This window comes from Neurospora tetrasperma (genome assembly GCF_000213175.1).
Source record: "Neurospora tetrasperma FGSC 2508 unplaced genomic scaffold NEUTE1scaffold_2, whole genome shotgun sequence".
NCBI lineage: Eukaryota > Fungi > Ascomycota > Sordariomycetes > Sordariales > Sordariaceae > Neurospora > Neurospora tetrasperma.
In genome coordinates this window covers 5,664,107-5,681,182 of record NW_009799100.1, presented here as the reverse complement: position 1 = coordinate 5,681,182, position 17,076 = coordinate 5,664,107, and the positions used below count along the sequence as shown (strand labels likewise).

At 52.7% G+C, this 17,076-nt stretch overlaps 7 protein-coding genes across 7 annotated transcripts; 2 read left to right on the top strand and 5 right to left on the bottom strand.

Moving 5' to 3' along the window:
• Positions 1–2,204: 2,204 nt before the first annotated feature.
• On the bottom strand, positions 2,205–3,568 carry NEUTE1DRAFT_80653 (uncharacterized protein; the record flags this gene model as incomplete). Its single annotated transcript, XM_009851907.1, has 2 exons — positions 2,205–3,224; positions 3,278–3,568. 2 exons carry the CDS (start codon positions 3,566–3,568, stop codon positions 2,205–2,207), a joined length of 1,311 nt encoding a protein of 436 aa, XP_009850209.1.
• A 1,293-nt stretch (positions 3,569–4,861) lies between these two features.
• On the bottom strand, positions 4,862–5,633 carry NEUTE1DRAFT_100161 (uncharacterized protein; the record flags this gene model as incomplete). The annotated part of the gene is made up of 2 exons (XM_009851906.1): positions 4,862–5,407; positions 5,505–5,633. The coding sequence occupies 2 exons, from the start codon at positions 5,631–5,633 to the stop codon at positions 4,862–4,864; spliced, it is 675 nt and encodes a 224-aa protein (XP_009850208.1).
• Positions 5,634–6,436: 803 nt separating this feature from the next.
• Positions 6,437–7,055, bottom strand: NEUTE1DRAFT_61970 (uncharacterized protein; the record flags this gene model as incomplete). The annotated part of the gene is made up of 2 exons (XM_009851905.1): positions 6,437–6,696; positions 6,773–7,055. 2 exons carry the CDS (start codon positions 7,007–7,009, stop codon positions 6,655–6,657), a joined length of 279 nt encoding a protein of 92 aa, XP_009850207.1.
• A 2,179-nt stretch (positions 7,056–9,234) lies between these two features.
• NEUTE1DRAFT_109478 (uncharacterized protein) lies at positions 9,235–9,949 on the top strand (the record flags this gene model as incomplete). The annotated part of the gene is made up of 2 exons (XM_009851904.1): positions 9,235–9,775; positions 9,918–9,949. 2 exons carry the CDS (start codon positions 9,235–9,237, stop codon positions 9,947–9,949), a joined length of 573 nt encoding a protein of 190 aa, XP_009850206.1.
• Positions 9,950–10,574: 625 nt separating this feature from the next.
• On the top strand, positions 10,575–12,442 carry NEUTE1DRAFT_80650 (uncharacterized protein; the record flags this gene model as incomplete). Its single annotated transcript, XM_009851903.1, has 3 exons — positions 10,575–11,116; positions 11,201–11,779; positions 11,818–12,442. 3 exons carry the CDS (start codon positions 10,575–10,577, stop codon positions 12,107–12,109), a joined length of 1,413 nt encoding a protein of 470 aa, XP_009850205.1.
• A 180-nt stretch (positions 12,443–12,622) lies between these two features.
• On the bottom strand, positions 12,623–14,324 carry NEUTE1DRAFT_116734 (uncharacterized protein; the record flags this gene model as incomplete). The annotated part of the gene is made up of 2 exons (XM_009851902.1): positions 12,623–13,423; positions 13,485–14,324. The coding sequence occupies 2 exons, from the start codon at positions 14,319–14,321 to the stop codon at positions 12,800–12,802; spliced, it is 1,461 nt and encodes a 486-aa protein (XP_009850204.1).
• Positions 14,325–14,666: 342 nt separating this feature from the next.
• On the bottom strand, positions 14,667–16,277 carry NEUTE1DRAFT_121702 (uncharacterized protein; the record flags this gene model as incomplete). The annotated part of the gene is made up of 2 exons (XM_009851901.1): positions 14,667–15,377; positions 15,605–16,277. 2 exons carry the CDS (start codon positions 16,275–16,277, stop codon positions 14,902–14,904), a joined length of 1,149 nt encoding a protein of 382 aa, XP_009850203.1.
• Between the last annotated feature and the right edge of the window lie 799 nt (positions 16,278–17,076).

The window sequence follows — 17,076 nt, the reverse complement described above, 5'->3', positions numbered from 1 at the left end:
CCTAACCCTAACCTAACCCTAACCCTAACCCTAACCCTAACCCTAACCCTAACCCTAACCCTAACCCTAACCCTAACCCTAACCCTAACCCTAACCCTAACCCTAACCCTAACCCTAACCCTAACCCTAACCCTAACCCTAACCCTAACCCTAACCCTAACCCTAACCCTAACCCTAACCCTAACCCTAACCCTGAGGTTTGATATACGTACCAAAATATATAGGGTCCAGCGTGGGACAATACTTAACTCTATAACTAGCCTTACCATATACAATGTATCTCTAAATAGAAGTATTGTATAAGATAATTAGATTATTATAAGTATAACTAACTATAGGGGGAGTTTTTAATAATTTACGCTGCTCGTTCGGGTCTTAGTACTGTATCTAGAGGTTAATAATAGAAGAACCCTGCCTACGAGCTTCTAGGTAAATAGTTTTAACGAGGGCTATAAGGCTCTTATTATCGGTCGCAACTTTTGCTACGAATTAATGCCCGTAGATGCTCTTAGACTGTCGGTCCGGGGCAAACTAGTTAATAGAGGACTGATCGCCGCCTATAAGCTCAAGTTGGTCCTTGTATTGTGGACCGTTGTATTGGATATTAACTTTGTTATAGGGTTCCTGTTGCAGGAACTCTCCTACAAAAGGCAGGCGCCGAACTCCTATACACTATTCCCTTTAATCAGCGCTGAGGTAAACGTCAGCATAGCTGTAATCGGGCTCGTAGGCCCTCTTGCGACTATTGCCTAGTGCAATTCGCGGATGTCTGCCTTGATTGTACTGCCCGCGCGGGCGATGTACGAGCGGGTGCGCTCCGCTGTTTGTAGAGGTCGCGACGCTTTGATTCTCGACTTGCGAGTGATTGTTCGCTCCGTTGTTCGCGGAGTTGACGCCATCTTGATTAGAAAAGGAATCAACGTCCATTTTGTGGCCAGCTTGGTGGTTGCTGGTGACTTGCAACTGTTGAGCCGCTTGGGCGTCCTGAGAGCGGACTCGGTCGTTGAGCGGCGGTGCTCCGCGGCGGTAGTCTATGGTGAATGAGGTCTGTACAAGAGAGGACGTTAGTGGAAAAACCTAAAACGATACGCGCTTGTTCTCTAGCTTACTTTTTCTCGACGTGTGTGTGGTTGTGGTTGTGGTAGTGGTTGTTGTTGTTGGGAGGAGGGGTTGTTTGCGTCGGACGTGAGTGGAAGTAGAAATTTGCAAGGAGACGGGACCTGGGTGAGCTGTAGAAAGAAAAAAAAAAGAAAAAAAAAACTGTGGGCAGTTCGGGCGGCTGGCAAATGGCTGGGCTCTGGCCAAAGATCAGACGGTCTCATAACCACCCATTCACTCGGTCTCTACCTCTAGAGGTACCTAGGTAGGTACCAAAGTACACGTTGGCCGAGGGGGCGGTGACGTACTACAGGTTTGCCTTGGACAAACGTACCTACGTGCTAACTGCTGTTTTGACGACGTGATTCTACCTAGTAGATGCTCGAAAGTGCTCTCAGAATTTTCTTGATCGTTACTACCTAGGTAGGTCCGTAGAGCTTTTGGTCTGGCTGTCGATGGCTTTGCCAACTTTGCCGAGAAGGGTCTCTTGGACTTCGTTGAGACTAGCTCTAGATTCATGTTCTTTCAGTCCCTCGATCTTGTCATCAATTGTAATTGCAGACTCAGCCTGCGTCTCTAGAAAATCCGTCCTTGTTTTGGTTAGCGACATGTGTATGATCCGGAGCTCGGACGTTGGAATGGGGACGACTGCAGGCTCAGCCTCGGTACCTCTACATTCTGTCAGGTACCTCTACGTGCTGCCGTTCGTCCCCAGGCAGAGGAAAATGTATAAGTGATAGTACAGCTCGCTGGATACTGTCTCATAGTGGGCGTACACTAACAGCCCATCATTTCACCCACCTTGGTGATCCTCCTGGCGAACATTCGACCAATGAGACGACGGCTAATCACAGGCAGCCCACTCCACGGCAAAACTAACGCTGAAGCCTTCATCCAGCTGCAGGACGGCCCATGGAAGAGACGATCCAATCTACGTACGAAAGCACGACACCTCCGACGTTCGGGCACAGACGACATCGGACGCCGACTGAGCCATCACCACAATACCACAGTATTACAATCGCTGGCAAACGAGGCTCAATTCCATCCGTTGGACCACAGAGTCTCCCAAGACCACAGTCTGGTATGTACAGGAACACCCGCAATCAAGGAAACAACCCAAAGCAATTCGCATAGTAACTGACGGTCGCGCTCCAGTCACTGAAAACGGCAATCGCCCCGACCTCCTTGCTTGCCAGAACATCGAGCAGCTCGTACACAACACCCTCTCCCCTTGCCGCCGTGGCATTCGCAATTGTCGAGTAGTAATACCCTCCCTTGGTGCTGTCCGCGAGCCATCCGGACCGTTCCAAACTCCAGGTGATCACCTTCAACCCAAGCTTCTTCGCCTGCTTGGCATACTCGCTCGCAACAACCTTGACCTTGCCGTCCTGGTCGGTGACAGTCGACACCAGATACTGGAGGGGAGGGGCAACGATCTTGACGCCGGCTTGGGCATACTTTGCTAGGGAAGCAGTGGCAGCGGAGATGGTGCTCGGCGCATCACCCGACTCGTCGAGAAGAATCGCCTGCTTTGCGAACTCCGGCTCGGCGCGCAGCCAGTACAATACGTCGTCATACAAGAAGCTCTGGAGCCAGACGCGCTTGGGGTCAATCTTCGCCGCCTTGAACTCGTCGATCAACTGCTGGGCGAACGCTTCTTGCGTAAAGTTGATGGAACCAAAAGGCATCTTGACCTCTGGCGTCTTCAGCTCCGGCGTAAAGTCCAGGCCCAGCGCGTCGACGAGCGCAATGTACTCCTTGACGGTCAACAGCTTGTGGCAGGTTCCGGGACCGGAGTAGAGCGTGGTGCGGTAGCCGGGTACGTTGCCCTGGTATTCCTCCGGTGTTGTAGCCTGGGGATCGGAAGAGTCCATCTTTGAGCAGAGCTCCTTGGTTTCGGTGAGCTCGGCGAGGGTGAAGTCACTGGTGCAGCACTTGGCGGTTGCCGATTGCTTGGACGTGGCGTTGTAGGGAGTAAAAGGGACGGTGCACTTGGCGGCCAGCGAAGGGATCGTGAGGATGTTGGTGGTGGTGTGCAGGTCGCATTGCGAGTGCCGGCAGATGAGCTGCCGGTCGGAGGTAAAGGTTACGTCGCACTCTTCGATTCCCGCGCCCATACGAGTCTGTCTCTCTGTCAGTATCACAGTCACCTTTTAGGACCCGAAAAGACACTTACACCAGCTATAATACTCGCCTCCGTCTCCTCGGGAAACTGCAACGTGCCGCCGCCACGATGACCGATGCTCCAACGGCTGGGGCGCATCTCCTTTTCGGAGCAAGATTGGAGCTTGGTCTTGAGGGGGGAGTCCTCCATCTGGTCGATTAGCCAGTACGGTCGGGGGCCAAGCTGGATTCTTGTGATGGGTTTGATGCCCGTCTGGTTCTTGCCCGGTACGCCATGGCTGGGGAGGGCGAGGGCTGGTGCTACGAGGGCTAGCCAGCTGAGGGTTGAGAGGGTGGAAAACATGGTGTCGGTGGAGGAAGACGGCGAGGAGGAGGACAAAGGCAGAAGAAGAGACTGTTGGAGCGGGAAGTCAACGGTTTATATCTCCGTTGACAGCAGCTAACTCCCGAACCAGCAAGCCCCACGTTCAGCCATGCTGTAGATACAGTAAAATTTACGACCGCGAGGGTAAAGATTGACAAAGCAGCCAGTCTTTGGTGTATCTCCGGCACGTGGGGTCGTTGTTTCTTTCCGGGTTATCGTATCGCTTGATTGGAGTCTTGGTGTTGAGCGGACCCTTGCAACGTAGCAATGCGTGCCACAATTGCGGAACGCGATTGGTGGATGTCAAGACACTTGCTGAATATGTGCAAGCGGAAGAATGGGCTTATCCTTGATAATCTTATCGATGGTACTCTTGGAAGTTGGGGATGATGACTGTTTTTAGATACCAACTGGAGAATACCTCTACTGAGTTGGGAAGGCCGCTCAAGGTTACCTGACCCACTCCTCACATCCCGGTCCATTGTCGACTAAAGCCATTTCATAAAACCTCATCTTCCTTTTGTCCTTCTTTCCTTCAACTTGAATACCCTTTCGAGAAATACCTTCGCATCCTCCGTCTTCCCACCATCAACACTTCCCAACCTCACCCACGCATCGACCGCCATCCTGGCCTCCCTCAATGCCCCCCTCAGCGCTAGGTCTCTGTCCACCTCCTTACCCCCAGGGCTTCCCCGTTCTGCCAGCATAAGATACAACTCCGCCATAACCCCGTGATACTCTCCCATCAATGGCAAGAGTCCTTCCACTTCTGCAAAGTCGAGCCAATCCTTCAGGATGTTGATGGCGTCTTGGTAAAAGCCTTCTGACTTGGCGTGAAGCATCGTGGTCCATAGCTCGTTCAGGTGCTGGCGGCGAGAGTGGGATTCTGCGGCGGGAGTATTGGCAGAGGGGTCGTCGGACAGAGAAGTACAGAGCGAGCAGTGGCAGGTGAAGTGGTGGTTTTGTGGGAGAAAGTGATGGCGGTCCGAGGGGGGGAGGGTGAGGGGGGTGTCTGTGTTCGTCAGCTTTGAATCCGCATTTGGAGGCAGGGCGAAAGCGTACAACTGATGAGAATCTCTTCCCCCGGAAAGATGGGCCGGTAGGATATGACTTCCATGGCAACTCGGTTCTTGGAGAATCGGAGGCGAGCGCTGCGACAAGCTGTTAGCTTCCACTTCCTTTGAGACCATACGGGTAGACCGAACTCACTTTGGTCGGCAGGAGTGGTTGATCCGCTGGTCATTCAGTCAGCATCTCCTGCCATTTTCGACGTCAATCCTCGAAACCTACCGCAACCTCAGCAAACAACCCCATCATTCCCTCCGCCGCATGGCCTTCCCATTGCTCCTGTAACTCTTGTTCCTCCAACAGTGCTAGTGCCGAGTCCGTTTCTGAACGATCGCCCCCTAGTCCCTTGAGGTTGATCCCCAAGATCGCATCAATCTCGTAACTTCCCGATCCCTTTTGCAGCTCCAACACCTTGCGTCTCGTGCTTTCCGGCAATTGCTCCAACCCCCTCTTCACCATTCGTCTTCTCAGATGCCCCTTCCCCTCTCGTTCAGTTTCTCTCAAGAACTCTTCACTTATCAACAAAGCCGGGACATCCACCATGAGGATCTCCCCTTGTTTGATGGGCCTGGTGGCCACTACCCCTTTTCCTTTGCCCTTCACGTCCGTAATCTGGTACGGCGTTTCCCGCTGCTTTCGAACATGAGAAGCCCAAGGAGCTGGGCCGTCATCCAAGGCCCCCATGCCCAGTAGGTTTGCGGCCGTGGTGGGTGAAACGATCAGGCTTAGTCCCTGCCCGTTTCGGAAGTTCTGAGAGGAAAACAAGCAGTACACGTTCTCGGCATGGCTGCATTTTTCGGCGTGGGAACGGGAGCAACCAAAGAATGAAGAAGAAGACGCGGAGGACATAGCAGCAGAAATATCCGATGCAGCGTATGACGAATAAGACGGAGAGAAGGACGCTAGGGAAGAAGATGAGGAGGATGAGGAGGCAGAGAGGGAGGAAGAGGCGGGTGAAGATCGGATAGACAGGCATTTGGGCGGAAAGGACCAGGGAAGGTTAAAGTGTTCGATGGCGGTGTTGTTATCGGGAAAAATTCCCAGGAGTCCGAGACAAGTTGAGGACCGTTGAAAGGAGGTCAAGTTTGGGCATTGTTGTCGAAACGATAGGTTGGTTGTGAGGTTGGAGTTGAGAACGGTGGCGTTTGCTCCATGTCTGCACACTGCCGTGGCCAGTAGAGAAAAGACAAACAAAGTCCATATCAAACGGGTTGTTGTGCTGGAGAACATTCCGGCCTTTGGACACTCTTAGGGCGTGGAAGTTGTCCCTGAGAAATCAGGTATTGTGCAACATTTACAAGATACCTACAGGTTCAAAAAGACAAAGTGGCCACACATCATGTTACGAACAGCGTTGCATTGACCAAAGTAACAGTGATGTTTCGCTTGGCAGTACACGGCTAACCCTGGACTGCTGGGAACAGGGAGGTAGAAATACCCGGCGGGTAAAGGCGCTTGTTGTGCTTGGGCATAGGGTAGTAGCCAGCTATAGGGAATATGATCGGCGTTTGTCTGTCTCCGGATGTCCTTGATGCTGGACGCTGAGGTCCTTGTTGGCAGCTCGAGACTTGATGCAGCGGGATGCTGGCTGAGGGACCAGATGTTTCGCAGAAAGAGAAGGACACGTTAACACCAATCATCAGAGATATTGACACTGCAATAAAAGTCTTGAGCGGGTATCTGGCTTGTTCGTATCGGATCAAGGCTGGAGTTGACTCAGGATCAAAGTTAGGGGGACGGATCGGTCTGTGGTGTTCTCACTTCGACCAAGAACGATTCAGGTAATGCCCGGGCCCAGGCAATATCTTTGGCATTGGCTTTTAAAGAGTGACTATAGTCGTATACGTAGAAGAGAAAACTCCAACATCAGATATTCAGGATCATGCTGGTGTCCATGGCCTAGCCGCTTGTACATTGTACCCTTTGCAAGAACCTTGAAGACATGGACACGACAGTTGGCGGCACCAGGGTTTTCTGAGGAGACAAGTGCTCATCCCTTAGACCCAGACACATCCGGTACCGGCCTGACCACAGACCATCTGTGTGAAGTAGAGATTCCATCAGTGGGTGTTCCATTCGCATTGCAAAAGAAATAGGAGGGGTCTGAGGACTTACGACATTGGGGGACCCGCCAGGGCAGGTCCACAGGTCGCATGTCTCCTTCTGGCCTTTGCAGCGGCAGTTGGTCTGTCCAACGACGTGGCCGCCGTTGCAAGCCGGCAGAATCTGGTTGCAATTGACACGAGCCTCGAGGGTACGGGCAGCGAGGTCGGCAGCCTCGATGTTGTTGGGCATGGCGAGGGCGCCGGTGGCGAGCAGGGCAAGAGCCTGGATGGTAGTGAAGAACTGCATTCTGGGCGAGTGGTTGTTTCTCGTTGGGGATGTCTAGAGTCTCGTGGTGTAGGTGCTGATGTGTGAGTGAGTCGATGATGCAAAACAGGAGACGATTGACGCCATCTTGGGGCCTCTTATATAGATATATTCCTTGCTCTGCTCCTCAGGGCGTCTACTTCCCTTCCTCTCACGTCCCATGTGAGGGGCACAACCTTTCGTTGTTTACTGAAGCCAGCGTGTGACGATCATCATACTATACATTGCCCCCGACTGCAACTCAGGACGAAGTAGCATTCGAACGGCTCACAAATCAAACGACAGGTTTTTTCTGTCGGTTAGCTTGTGGAGCATCCATAACAAACGAATATGAGGTTCACGACGTAATGTTCCACGGGTACTTCCTTGTAAGGCTGTTTGAGACAGTAGGTAAGTGGCAACTGCCCCGTACCGCGTCTGGCTACTCCTTGGAAGTCGGTGAGAAACAAAAAAGGCCACAGGTGTACGACCCGTTGGTCAGTTTACACCGTCTTGTGTTTCAATCTAACTTGCTCTATCCCTTCCGTCCGCTAAGGGGCCAAGGGAGCTAGATGTGCATGTCAGCCTGATGTCTTCCTACGGAGGCACCGTAAGAATCCTTCGGTGACTATCCCGGAGCAACTGCAACTCCGCCTTATGGCTCGATCTACAATGGCTCAGGGCATTCATTGACTGCTTAGTCTCCGCCCGACGAGATCGGCACTCGGTGTAGTTTCCTTGCTTACCTATATCTGTTACCGAAGAGGTTTGTTAACTCAGTTGATGACCGAAAGGGGCAGGAGGATGTGGGATTTCTATTTTATGCAAGGTCCCTGCATAGGTGCCAGGGGCACGTGGTGGTAATCCAGCACAGTTGTGGCAAACTTGCTCTTCTTACCTCTAGCTATATAAGCTTTCTAGTCGATGATAGGGTATTTCTGTCAAGAGAGCGACGACGATGTCATATTCTCACACCGCTCAGCTTATAATCAATATTCGTCGTTGACTGCAGATGTCTTAATCCCAGGGGCAGGTAAGCTGACTGCAGGCTGCTCGGCCTCGGAAGCGGGGCCCCGCTGCAGCCACTGCCCCGGCCAAGCTGCGAAAGTACTATGCAGTAGCTGGATACGAATCCGGGGGGATCTTCTGGGCGCCGGCAACTGTGGTTGAAAATCGAGGTGGGTTAAAGAGTCAGTAGGGAAGATTTGTCGTGTTGGGCCGTTGGTCGTGGAGAAGGCTGCCCCTAGGAAGCGGAAGATGCGATGCGATGGGATGAAGTGCCCGGCTGTTAGGGACTAGCTGAGGTGTCATATGCACAGCGGGGGCGGTCCGTAGCGGGGCTGTTAGCGGCCGGACGATCCACCCCCGCAATTTGGGGAACTCCCCGCAGTTCATAGGTACCTATTGACCCCTGCTACAAGTATGACATCATCCATCACAGTCTCCCAGGCTGAAGCTCTGTTGCCCAATGCACTGTTCTCAGACGAGATGTACTCTGCCGAGACAACACAATGCTCGTGGATATCCCATTCAGATGCGGCCATCGGCGGATGGTCTGATTCTGGAAGGAAGAGGGGATTGAACGAAGGCCCGTCTTCTGTCACCCCATTGACCGGTTGAGTTGGTTTCCCTCCCTCTGAAACCCCGACCTTCCTCCATCGGCATATTCTCTTGCTTTCAAATCCCTTTGCATTGGCCCAGCAAAGACCACAGGTTCTGTCTTCAACCCGTCCCATCTCTTCTCGAAACGCCCGCAGAGTTTGATACCCCCATACTGACCTGTAGGATCTACACAAGCTCTTACCCAGCATGCCCGCCGTAAGCGCCAGGTTTCTCAGCCTCGCCGTCCTGTCAGCCGTCATCCTTCCGAACATACCCAATACTCGAGCCATGATCCACATCGCGCACTACTTTTGCCACTTCATCCCTAACACCAGCCGATAATCCCAACACCCCAAGCCGAAGCAAAGACAAGCTAGACCAGTATATCCCCAAGATCATCCGCCAAGTCTACCACAACTCGCGCGACCCCAGCAACGAGACCATTCTCACCGACTGGGGCCACGTACGCCAGACCTGCACAACAAATAAACCCCGACTTCGAGTACAGGCTATAGACCAGCAACGCCTCCCGCCGGTTTATCGAGACACACTGCAAATGGTTCCTTGGTACCTACGACAGCTAGACATGTCCTGTCTAACGAGCCAATGCTTTCCGCTGCTTTCTCATGCGTCACTACGGTGGCATCTACATTGATCCCAACTACGGCTGCGCCCGTAATCTTGCGCTCCTGCTCTACTACCCCGCCTGGGTAATCGACCGCGGCCACGGCATCACCGGGGCGAGGCCAAACCATCCTGACTGGGTTATGTTGACTGGGTCTATAGTTACGCGTGGATTCCGGTTTCTGTTCCCACATGCTACACATGGCGGCAGTACAGAGTTCGGGAGGGTTAGCTGGGAAAAGTATCATGCACGGCTGCCCGCCAAAGAGAGGAAAGGGAACCGTGTCTGTCGGATTAAGACGGGTCATCGAGACGAGGTCTTCTTCATGCCAAATGGGATATTTAGGGACGACTGGGACCACAGCTATGGATACATTACGTCGACAAAGGCCATTCTCGGGTTTCTGCTACTCTTTGCTATGCTCACTAGACGGGTGTCATGCTCGTGGCAACTGGCAAGCAAGCAAGACCCATCAACGCGAATACCAGAAACCGCTGCCGTCGGAGGACGAAGTGGGATGGTGCGGGACGGTTTGACTTTTAGTGAGTGTTTTTTTCTTTTCCTTCTCTTTCCTTATTTCTTTTTCTTCTGTTTTTTTCCCCGTGATTCCGTTGGGCGTATCTCGTGTCCCAATTCTTTGGTCTTAGCCTCGTCCTTGGTATTATAACACATCAATCATTTCAGGACACGCTTTCCCACAGCTTGACACCCATTGAAACAGACCGAAGGCAGCTGTTGATTGGTTCATTAAAATGATCACGAAGTCCGCTCACCACTATTGGCTCTCAAATTTGGGAAGCCAATCATTTACGACGTCCAATCCGATGCGCAGTGGAAGCTGAAGAGACCAGTGAAAAGTACATATTTACCCTGAACTGTTAGTCCAGGACATTACTCAAATTCTATGCATAAGATTGGTCTCAACTATATGCATTTTCTAGTCTTCAGCCAATCTCTCCAGTATTTCTCTCCTTGAATGTGGTTGTGTCGTTCATTTTTCTGTGATGCTTTGCAAACCCCTGTCACAAGAACCGCACTCACCAACGAATCAACATTGGACTGTAACACTCCGCCAGAATCTATTGGTTCTCGAGTCTGTATGGGCAGAACATGGAATAGTTTTGCGCAGTTGGGCAAACCCGTCTGGCTTGCTACACAGATAGGTCGGTAGCGTCACCTGCGCATTGATCTATCCGACCAACATCATGAGGACCCTTTGTTCAGCGCCGTAGCCTCCAATTTCACTTCTCTGCCTGACTGCAGCGCATCATCTTCCGCCTTTTTGTCTGCAGGCCCTCACCACTACGCCAGACACGCTTACTCGATCTCCCAGGCGTCAACATGTCCTCCCCCAACACACTGACCGTTCCGGACGAAGGTACAAGGCCCTCTTCCGGAATTGTCGACACAAACCCTTCTCGCAACACGGCGGAAACTCCAGTGTCCCTCAGCCATGAAGGCGAGAGCCCGTCGCCATCCCAAGCTGTCACTAATGCTACTCCTGAGACCACCTATACGACCACCTCTAGCTCAAGTGTGACCAGTGGAGTGGTTTCGGACATTGAATCATCGACATCTCTGACCGGTACGGAAATCATGGCCATGCGTCGGCAAAGAACAGTCAATCGCATTATGCAACACTTTTGCCAATACTTGGATTGGATATCGAAAGGCAATGCTGTTCGAGCATCAACTGAGCCTTTTCACCAGACGTCGTCCCAGTCTCTGCCAAGGGCATCTTTGCCCAATTCCACACGATGCGACAACATACCAGCTGTAAATACGGAACTTCCTGGACCAGAATCTCTTGAGAACGCCGAATCGCTCTGCCTCCAGCAGCTCACGTTGTTCGACGATATTACCTCGAAGAACGACCCCTTCATGTTCGATATTCACGATGTCACTTCCCCCCCTTTGATTCTGCATCAGGGTGTCAACTTCCCCCCCGATTTGATTCTTCCTCAGAGGAGTATCACTAGTGGGTCAAGAGATTCCGGTGTTGATGTGTCGTATAGCGCAGGTTCTTCAGGGGAACCTTTCAAGGAAGGGCGTTCGGGCGAGTGCTTGCCAGATCCATGGACCGCATTAGAACTCCCTGTACCGGCTACCTCTAGAGACAGCGAAGACCTCCGCCTCTTCAAAAACTTGCCTGGTGGGTTTCTAACGAATCATATCTCTGTACCATGGTATCCTTCAGTGCTTGAGCTCGATGATGGACCCGAACCTTCAACCAAAGTCAATGGCATTTTGCACGACTCAACTCCTACTCCCACAATGCACCTTGCTGTCAACACTATGAGGAGTGAAATCGGACGCCCGGTCAATGATACCAACCAAAGCAATGGAATACGAAAGCATGCGGCCGAGGATGACGGTGACCACGATGGCAGACGGAAGAGACAGAAAGTAGACGATGGCCGGAAGTTTGCTTACCCCTTTTTCAAAAGGAATGCGCGCAAGTATTCCAAGTGGACGTCTTGTCCAGGACCGGGCTGGGAGGAGATTCACCGCGTCAAGTATGCCATCCCCACGGGCAATTATGCGACGTCTTTTACCGGATTGTGGGCTAACCTCGCATTAGGAGTCATTTATACCGACGTCACGAACTCATCCAGTGCCCGCGCTGTTGGAGCACCCACAAGAACAACAAGTCGCTCGTTGCCCATCTCCAAACAGATCCATCCTGCGAGAAACAGCCAAACTTGAGTATAGTTGATGGTGTTACTCCGGAACAAAAGGAGAAACTGCTCAGTCGCAAAAAGACGCATGGTGACATGACAGACGAGGAGAAATGGCGTCACATGTACATGATCTTGTTTCCGGATGACGATAAAGACTCAATTCCATCGCCCTGTAAGCCTTCGCTTCTTGTGTGATTGAATACAATAATGTGCCCAGACCGTTGACAGTTCTCAATTCACAGATTATGAGGAGTCAGACGGCAGCGAATTGGAGGATTATGCGAGGTTCATGCGGAGAGAAATGCCTCCGATTGTCCGAAGGGAACTTGAAGGCTTGCCTGACCAGGATTTCCAGAACAGAGAGCGCTTAATGGCGCGGCTGGTTGAAATCATATCAAACCTGCAATTGAGGTTACTTGATGTATACCGACAGTCACCAGCATCTGGACACGACCCGCGACCGCAACCTACAGAAGTGGATTTCTCCCACGGCAAACCAAGGGCGAGCGGCAGTGGATCGGGTACGACACCATCAGCGTCGGAGTCTCTTGACACTCTCACGCCACCTCCGGTTCCGGACTTGGTAGTCAACGCTGACGAGTTTGTCGATTCGCTTCTGGGCCTTGACTTCGAATACAATGATATGGAGATAACCTCCGAAGAGCTTCAGAGGTTGCTGGATGATTGGGGTCGGCCTGGGGATACGGTCAATAATGAAAAGTCAGTGTAATTGCTTGGTAATAGCAGTAGAGGTATGCTTTAGCTGTACTCAATCATATAGTTCGCCCGCTGGACTTTTCGTAAACCCGTACTCTTCAATTCCACCCTTTCAGTAGACGTGAATGCATGGCTAATACGATCTCAGCGACCCTCGGCCGGGGTCCCTTAATCCTCATGCTCAATCCCCTCCCTCAGAATAGCAACCTGCTTCTTGATCTCCACCCAAAGCACATACTTGTCGAGGTCCTCATCATCTCCATCGTCACCTCCATCATCACTGCCATCCGAATCCTCAAGGGTCAACCTCTCCCAATCATCCTCGATCCCACTCCTTGCCAAAATCTCCTCCTTCTCCTTGGAATCCCTCGCAATAGTCAACAAACTCGCCACAAAGGCTTCCTGGATGTACGCAAAGCTGAAGTCATCCGTGATCTCGGCAATCTTCTGGGTCAAGACATCCGGAAACTCAATCGTCTCGTTTCCCTTTAGCTTGTTCTGCCAGAACTTGCAGTACGCGACTCTCTGCTTGAGGTCTGGGTTGGGGAAGAGGTACTTGCGATCGAACCGCGAAGGACGCTTGGAGATGCCTGGATCGAGCCGTTCCAAGTGGTTGGTGGATCCAATCATGAAGATGCCGTCGTTGGATTTGAGGCCGTCGACTTCGTTGAGGAAGTAGGAGCGCACGTTGTCGGTGACGAGGGAGTCGAGGTCTTCAAAGATGAGGTAGCAGGGGGCGAACTGGCGGGCTTTTTGGAAGATTTGCGAGAGGGCGTATTCAGGGCCGGCGTACTACGTCTGTTAGCGCCCCCATTTCATGCTGCGTGCAGACGGATGGAGAAAAGGAACTCACCGAAACCAAACTCCTCACATACAAGCTCGGCACGCTATCCTCCCGATCCAACAACGTCTTCATCATGGCCTTGATACTGATCGTCTTTCCGTTCCCCGGCGGGCCCCAGTAAATGACTCCCCTCTTCCATGGCACCTTCAACTTTTTGTACGTCTCCTTGCTCTCAAAGAAATTCAAGTGATCCTGGATAAGGGCCTCCTTCATGTCTCCATCCAAAATCACATTCTCCCAGCTTGCTCCCTGGATACTCTCCCACAACTCCCGACTCTTCTCCCACCGTCCGTGATCATATACCCAAATCTCATTCAGCAGCGAGTCGGACCATTTCCCGGCGGCCAACAACAGGGACTCGGAGAGGTGCGTCGACGGAGCCAGGATGTAGTTGTTCTTCAGGTGCGGGTAGGCCGAGGCGCCGTCGCGCCCGTCGACGATGTACAGGATGAATTCCTTGGATTGCCATTTGAGGAGGTACTTGGCAAAGATGATGTCTTTGACCAAGAAGCCGGGGGAGTTGTCGATGCGTCGGGCGGGCGGGACGTAGGATGTTGTGGACAGGCTGGTGGGGTATTTGTTGGCGGAGGAGCAGAGGTCTTCGGTGAGCGGGGTGATGGTGGCGTGGCCGGCCGCAGCGAAGCCGAGAAGGTTGACCGAGTAAATGGGCGCGATGGTTAGTTCGAGGTTGGGATATTCCCTTTTGAGGGTGGTGGCGATGACGCATTGTGTGTCGATGCGCCGGGCCGAGGCGTGGTTGAAGAATTCAGCGGTTGTCCTTTCATAGTGCCCATGTTGAGGCGGTGGGTGGCCGTGACCGGGAGGAGGGTGGTGAGGGTGGTCCATGTTGGGTTCCATCTTGATGTTGGCCGTGGAAATGAACAGAGGAGAAGAGGATGATGTGTGGTGTCTTTTAAGATTTGGCCAGGAAGATGGGACGGGAGGTTGGGATTGCGGGGAAGCGTGTTTGTTTGGTAGCCCCTGAAGATACAGTGACATCTGACTGGTTGTAGTGGGGATGTTGGAACGGTTGTTGCCTGGATGTGACGAGTCGAAGCTGACGTGGAACGACGCGCGGGTCCGATCCGATTGAAGGCGCCATCACACTACAAGAACGATTGGTTGCTGGGAAGTCTTGATTTGGCGTAGCTTTCGTGGAATACGGGATCTACGGAATGTCATCAGTCATCACCGAGTTAGCCTGCAAGGCCTGTCAAGAACCGTACCGCGCACTAACATCTCCAATGCTACGCTGAAGATGAGATACAGGTCGAGACTAAGGTGGAGAGATGGGACCAAACGTCTCAGATGTAAACAGTAGATATGCTCCCACCCGATCATCTCAAGCCTGCAAACTTGTCATTACCGCTGTTCCACGTTTGAACCTAGTTGACACAAGTGCAGATGCCTTGGCTCCGTTTCGAGGCTAATCCACCAAACGATTTCGCGGCTTGCTGAATGTGTTAATTTTGAAGGGGGTGGTAACGCGAGTGGTGCGAGCGGCTCTAGTGGTTGGCCGATCACCGCTCTGCCCGCGCTGCGAATTGGCCAACGTAAAGTCACGCACATTGAGCCTGTCAACTGGTAATTGGCCCTGAGGACCTTTGAGCGTATGTGTATCAATCGCCGCAAAAACCAGCCTCTTGACCTCGTGCGAAACATCCTTGACAGCCTGCTCTGCCACTTCCGACCACGCCGTCATCTGGAGCCAGCCATGGGTGAGGTTGTCATAGTGACGCCAGCGAGTCGGTACTCCAGCTTGTGACAGCTTGCTTGCGTATTCGCAGCCGACGTCTCGCAGGGGGTCGTAGCCAGAGGTGAACACGGCGGCGGGTGGTTGACCACGGAGGTCCTCGACGGATTGCATACCGGGCGAGACGTAACGGTTTTGGGGGGAGATGTCTGGAAGAGCAATGGGTTAGATGGATGGCAGAAGAAGACTGAGATAGACGACTGGCCTTCGGACCGTGGAAGGTAATTGCTCGCAAAGCCAAAGATGCCGTTGCATTCCAGGTAAAGACCGGAATTGTTCTCTGTCGCGGCCGGCGTATCAAACGGCAGTCTTGCCTCGGGATACAGCAACACCTGCCCAGCCAGTGGCTTTCGCCCTTCATCCATCCTCCTCAAACAGATGGCTGCTGTCATGTTCCCGCCAGCCGAATCCCCTCCACCTACTACCTTTTCAGGATGGACTCCCCTTGTCTTCCCTCCCTCGCCCTGCACCCAGTCGATCACGGCCGAATACTCATCCAATTGCACCGGGTACTTGAACTCGGGCGCCAGTCTGTACTCCACCACGTAGACCTGACAGCCTGACTCCTCGGCGACCAGCCGCAGTCCGTTCTCAAACTCGTCTACCGATCCTACCGTATATCCACCTCCATGGAAGTATATCAAGGCCCCTGCTTTTCCTTTGTTGCGGTTGTCCTTTCCCGAAGTTGGGTACAGCACGCGAACAGGAATGGTCCCATGGGGTCCTCGGATGGCAGTAAACTCGACGTCGTCAATCGGATGGATTTTATCCTTGGGTAAGGCGTGGAGGCCAAACACGTCTTGATGGCGACGTCGCTCAACAGAAAAGTGTTCTTGGCCACCGAGCTCGAGGAGTGGGTGGGTGGAGAGAAAGTCGCGGATGGAGTAGTGGAGATCGCGAGCGCGGGACCCGACGGTAGGGATGCGCGGGCCGATGGAGGCGAGTGTTGCGGTGTTCGGCAGTGTCGAGGCCGTAGTGGTAGGAGGAGGAGAAATTATGGGGCGCTGGGGCCCTGGAGGAGAAAAGTTGAAGGCAGAGTTGTTGGACATGTTGTGATGATGTCTGCTGGCCGGAGCTGCGTTGTTGGCTTCAATTGTTGATGAATTGCACGAGAGGGAGAGAGACGGATTCAGCCGTAGTGAGAGGTCGGAGTGGTTCCCCGAGCGGGGCCTGGGATGGCACTTACAGGCGCCCGCTAGTGTACAGCAGTGAGGTACTGCGTAAAGTGCGCTGAGACCTCATGCTACACTAACATGCCTCGGGCCGCGATCCGCGACGTGATTGATTGACGTCACAATTGAAGAGATTGCCGACTACCTCTAGACTACTAGAGGCACCTAGGAAGTGGAAGACATCCCGAACATCGCAAGTGTTCATCTGAATCATGGAGCGGTTCAGTTGTGAGACAATTCATCGCATGTCTCAGTCCCCCTATCCCAGCCGTTGCGGGCCGAACCTAGAGTCCGCGACATGACAGCAAGGGATGGCTGTCTTTCCTCTCGACGACACCTTTTGTTTACTTTTTTCTTGTTTACATTCCTGATAGTGTATGTTGTCATTGGGTGTCTCTCAGCCTATCCCAAGGCGATGCCGCCAATACTTCCCATTATAGACCTCCAGTGGTCTGACTACCGTCTTGATCACTCACTGTCTTTCAACGTGGCAGGCTGGCAGGTTCTTGACTTGCAGGAAGCTATCGACAAGGGCCGTCGGGGTCCCCATTCGATGACGGAGAGAGTGCCGAATGATGGACATGCTCCACGCCTCATGTGCCAATTGATCTGTCCCGGGATTTTCCCCAGCCCCTCCACTCCCTAGTCAGGGTGAAGCATTGGTATGTGGAAAAAA